Source organism: Dermacentor silvarum, unplaced genomic scaffold, assembly GCF_013339745.2.
Source record: "Dermacentor silvarum isolate Dsil-2018 unplaced genomic scaffold, BIME_Dsil_1.4 Seq1042, whole genome shotgun sequence".
In the NCBI taxonomy this organism is placed as follows: Eukaryota; Metazoa; Arthropoda; class Arachnida; order Ixodida; family Ixodidae; genus Dermacentor; species Dermacentor silvarum.
In genome coordinates this window covers 61,168-66,712 of record NW_023605489.1, presented here as the reverse complement: position 1 = coordinate 66,712, position 5,545 = coordinate 61,168, and the positions used below count along the sequence as shown (strand labels likewise).

The window sequence follows — 5,545 nt, the reverse complement described above, 5'->3', positions numbered from 1 at the left end:
ATGTAGGCCCGTCTCAACGTATGACGAGGTACTTGCCAAGTACCCACAAGGAAGGTGACGCATCATATCATCACCACCGGTCCACGGACGCTTCTGGGGAAGAGGCTAGAAGGTGCCCGATGTGAGTTCGAGCATCAGCTCAGCGTTATTCGTTCTTCCTGCAGCAGTTGGTCTCTCCATATGGTACCAAAGCTGGACAATGGCGACTGGCAGCCTTGTGGTGATTACCCGGCTTTGAATGTCGTCACTACTCCGATCAGTATCCCCTTCCCCGCATATATGACATCAGTGCTCATCTCAAAAGAACCAAAATTGAGTTCATGACCACCTACCACTAAATCCTATCGACAGTAGCGCACCCAGGATCTCTGCCGAGGGGGCTGAATTTTTTTTCCTTTTTTTTTTGGGGGGGGGGGGGGGGGCATTTTACTCCCTTACAGGCCAAAATTGCATCTTTTTTCCCCCCATAGAGCTGCTTCAGTGGTATTCAACGCAAAGCCATCGAGTACGTGGTTGGCCCACCTTGAATTTTAGAGTGAATGATTAAATACAAGTCAATGATAGGGTGCTTTTGTTACTCAAGAAAATTCGACCTCAAGCCACCCCAGGAATTGTAAGGACAATGTGAATAGAGCACTCAAGGCTGAAGGTGCACGATGGACTGGTGGGGCTCAACGCATGGGGAGAGGTTAACTCGGCCTCAGGGGGGTTAGAACCCCCGAACCCCCCTGTCGTGCGCCACTGTATCGAACCGAGTAATGTTCCGAAGACAGCACAGCAATTACAACACCATTTGGCCTATTTCAGTTTGTCTGCATGCCTTGTGGCTTGATGAATGCAGCACCGACATTCTAAAAGTTCATGGATGAGGTCATGCATGGACTGCTGTTCGTTTTTGTCTACCGTGAGGACATTTTAGTTGCAAGCACAGAAGAAGAGCACCTTCTCTTCGAGAGACTTGATAAACATGGCCTGGTGTTAAAGCCTCAGAAGTGCAGTTTCGGAGGCCATCGCATCACACCCCAAGGCATCATGCCACTGGAATCGCAGGTGCGGGCAATCGAGGACTTCCCTTCTCCAACTTCCTTCCGAAGTTGCATGACTTTCTGGGGCTCATAAATTTTCACAGGTGCTTCATACCATCCTGTGCACAAGTTCTTCAGTTGCTTACTGACCTGCTGTGTCCAAGAAACCACTGACCTTCCACTGGTACTTGGGGCACTGCTGATTCATCTGCTGCCCTACGCGCCTCATGGTAGACGTGTCGGCAGGGGGTGCAGTGCTGCTGCTCAGCACGACGGCACAGACTGGAGGCTTCTTCTCAAGTGCCTAAAATCTACAGAGGCTCGCTACTGCACCTTTGGGAGAGAAATGTTGCCCATCTGTTGCTCGGTCAAACCTTTCCCTTTCTTCCTTGAAGGCTGCACTTCTGACCGACCACAAACCCTTTACCTTCGTCTTCAAGAACAACAGTTCTTCCTACTCAGAAGGAGAGCTTCAACAGTTTTCCTTTATTTCTTCATTTTCTACTGACATCTGCCACATCTCTGGACCGAAAACTCTGGCATCTGACGCACTGTCTCAGATCAGCACCGTATCTGCTGGTTCTTTAGATTTTCAAGCCTTAGCCGCCAATTGCGGGGAAGCTGTAGCTCACTGAATGGCCTCTTCCCCACACATGGGTGATGTGCGACATATTGCAGGCAGCTTTTCACCGGTTCGTGACCCAACAAATTAGGCAGCCGAAATTTATTCTCTGCATGGCCTAAGCCATCCCAGCATCAGAGCGTCACAGAAGCTTATCATGCACCATTTTGTTTGGCCAGGCATTAACAAATATGTTTGAAGCTGGGCAAAAACCTGTCAAGCCTTTTGGGCAGTGGAAGTGGCCCGCACACCGCACGGCGGTGCAGCTATTCCAGCCACCAGAGAGCCATTTTGACCATGTGCACTTAGATGTGGCGGGAACTCTTCCTCCCTGCCAAGGATTTAAGTACCTCCTCACCTGTGTCGACCGGTGCTGAAGGTGTGCCTCAAGCCACTCTGCTGCAAGACATCATGGCTGAAACAGTGGCATGCACTTATTGCTTCCGGTACGGTATTCACAGTACGACTGCCCCTGCGCATAAACACTGACTGAGGCCGACAGTTCTAAAGCTTTCTTTTTTCTGCCCTTATACAACACCACGACTTACCACCAAGCAAGCAAAGGCACGGTCGAGAACCTCTACCGACAAGGCGTCATTGACCCCCACACTCGATAGACAGCACTGGGTGGAGAAGCTGCCTCTCGTGCTACTTGGGCTGCACAACAATCAAGGACGACCTTGGAGTCAGTGCAGCGGAGATGCTCTATAGGTCATCAATCCATGCCCCAGGTGAGTTCTTTGGCATCCAGCAAACACTCCACTGGTGCCCTCGGAGCACTTAGACGCACTATTCCTGGCTCGACCAGCTTTGGCCTACAGCCCCATGTGTCACCTGCAAACAGTATGCGTTTGACAGTGAACACCGCGCGCACGTCTTTCTGCGACGCGACACCATCAAGCCACCACTGACTCCTTCCTACAACGGCCTCTTCGTGTGGGTATGCATTCGGACAAAACCTTGAAAATTGACGTTCGTGGTCAACTAGAGACTGTATCTTGTGACTGCCAGTCTATCTTGAGAATTACCTGTTCCATTCCTTCATTCCTTTAAGCTCTGCAGTCTGCACCTATTTTGTAGCCACTGTCCGCGCCTGGTGGCCATGTATGCCGGTGGTCCTATCATTCTGGCAGCCGTCTATTGTCTTTTGTCAACAAGTTCCCTTGCTTTCAGGGTCTTATTGTCTCACCTGCTTTCCTTTCTGCTAGCTCTCCCGAAATGCACATATTTTTCTCTGCTTCCCAGCGTACCTTTCTCTTGACAATAAAGCAGTCACTACTCTTTCCTCCAGCTGCGAAGACGTGTTTCTTTCAGCGTGTTCAAAGGGGCTGGTTGGTCATCATTAGAAAAATACAGAAACAGCGTGACACAGGACGAGTGAGAGCACAGGACAGAGCACTGACTAACAACCAAATGCTTTATTTCCAGAAGCGGCATATAAAGGCATCGTCACACAAAAGGAAGAAAAAGAAGGATAAGCGTTAGCCACGGAGATAATCCAGTTCTTTTGTTGACAGCGTGATGGACGCAGAACTGATGCATGCGTCGCCGCTTGTGAATATGCAAAAATATATCTTCAAATTATTTTGCACTTATCACCAAAGATCGGGCTGCAACCACACATGTTGCAGTGAGTAGCCAGACGACTGTACGGGGTACTGTTTAGTGAAGTGGAATGCTCGCGCAGGCGATCGTTATTGCATCTCCCGTTTACCCAATAATAGCAATGGTTGCATGTGAGCGAGATTATACATATGACCTGCGTTGTACATTCAATGAACTTGCGAGCATGCTTCTTAGAGCAGTTTCTTCGCGCAACAGTATCCACCCTGTTGACTATTTGCATAACCCACTCAGTTTGTTAGGGGCATTACACATAACCCTCACTCCTGCCTTAGCGGCAATTTTCATAATGATATGGGAAACACGGTGTACAGTCTGTTTCACATGCAATGCAAAAACGCCCATGTACTCAAATTTAGATGCGTGTTAAAGAACCCCAGGTGGTCAAAACTACGGCGTGCCTTATGATCAGCATGTCATTACGGCATGTAAAAACGTCACAATTGAATTTTTATAATTGAAATAAAGGAATAGTTGTAACACCGTCCTTATCTGTCCTCTGACTGTCCTTATTAGAACGCATTCAGCAATTTACTGTGGTAATTTTAGATAGTATTAAATTTCTTTTAGTAATGTTTTTTTTTCCCAGTAAATTGTGCCATGCGTTCTGTAATTTAAAGAAATTGTTCTGTAGAAACAATGAACCTCAGGTATGAATAATTGTGTAAGTCTTCTACATTGTCCAAGCATTTGCAAACCAGAGTTGTAATTTGGGGATTTCCCGGAGGGTAGCTTTTTGTGTAATTTCTTTTGTGTTTGTATGTACTCCTTCAAGGGCCCAAGTGTGGTATTGAATATAATAATGACACGAAATAATAGCATGTGCTGACTCATAGCATGTGGTATTGCATAGTTGTCTTGTGACAATGCACTTGTATTCAGAGAGGAAAGGTCATTAATGTTGTAATGTGCATGTGAAAGCATAACGTTTAATGGCTCGTTAGTGCACTGCAACATGCTGCCGTACCAACGTGAAACATTTTCCCTGCTGTTCTCTGTGGGCGTGCGTAAGCGGCGGGACAAGCAGGAAGCAATCTGTCTAAATGCACTTCTCCACGCAGCAACACGGGCAAGCGGCTGATGGCCAAGTGCCGGCTGCTCTACCAGGAGAACGAGGAGCTGGGTAAAATGATTTCCTCGGGCCGCATGGCCAAGCTCGAGGGCGACTGGCATTGCAGCGCAACTTCAGCGAGGAGATGAAGAAGAGCCAGACGGGTGAGTGTGCACCGCGGCCGCGGGTGACGCTTCCCCCTCGAGCTCTCTCGCTGCGTGCAGAGCAAGAGAGTTCCTGCTGGAACTGGACGAGGAGGTGGAAGGTATGCAGAGCACCATCTACCTGCTGCAGCAGCAGCTGCGCGAAGCAAAGGGGCGCGGATTCAGGCCGGAGCGGAGGCTGGCCACCGAGCGCGGGGACGAGCCCGTGCTCAACGGGCACGTCGCGGGCCCCACTGCAAGCGCGCCGCCGGCTGCTGCCCCTCCGCCGGCCAGGGGCGGCAAGCGCACGGCGTCGCGGGCAACGCGAGCGGCGCCTCGGCGCAGCGCTGCGCCGCGGACACGGAAGCGCGCACGAGAGCAGGGCGCGGACGGGCCGGATGCCAAGGTGTCCTCGGCACTGGAGATAGACGCGGACACCGAGGTGCAGGTGGCACAGACGCTTGCCTACCTGTTTGTGGCCAACAAAGAGCGACACCAGGATGGCTCATCCGACTCGGCCGCAGCCGATGATGCGCAGGACCTCTGATGCCGTGGGCAGACTTGTAAAAAGCATCTCGTGTGGGCGCCATTTCTCATGTGTGATTGTGACACTGCGCATTCTATAGCGAGTGGGGCTGTTTGGGAAAAATCACTTGTTCATGATTTGTGGCATCATTGTGAGAAATAAACTGACTGTTGAAGTGTATTCCACTGTACATTTCTCCACTTACCGCAGGAAACTAGCTCCTTAGCCAAGCGCAGATGTGACTCACGGATGGTTACATTTTATTGAATGGTTGTGTTCCTGTTCAAGTATCATGCTGTGTTGTTGCTTTTTTAGCCAGTACTGCCAGCTGAGGTTATCGAGTACTTAAATCTCAGCTAGGATATCAACAGTGCAGTCTACTTGTAAGGATACCACATATAACGATATATCGGTTATAACGATGAGTCGACTTAATGTCAACTTGTGCATTAGGTCTATGAGGAAAAAAAACATATATAACGATATGTTATTCACTTCATATCGGATATAACGATCGGAATGTTGCCTTCTGGGCGGCGTTTTCCATGCAGAATA

At 49.5% G+C, this 5,545-nt stretch overlaps 1 protein-coding gene across 1 annotated transcript; it reads left to right on the top strand.

Moving 5' to 3' along the window:
- The first annotated feature begins 1,252 nt into the window (after positions 1-1,252).
- LOC119434402 (pre-mRNA-splicing regulator female-lethal(2)D) lies at positions 1,253-5,170 on the top strand. Its single transcript, XM_049659474.1, is given in 4 exon segments — positions 1,253-1,325; positions 4,283-4,435; positions 4,438-4,491; positions 4,548-5,170. Coding segments are annotated over 4 exon segments (744 nt in total). The 3' UTR covers positions 5,012-5,170.
- The last annotated feature ends 375 nt before the right edge of the window (positions 5,171-5,545 follow it).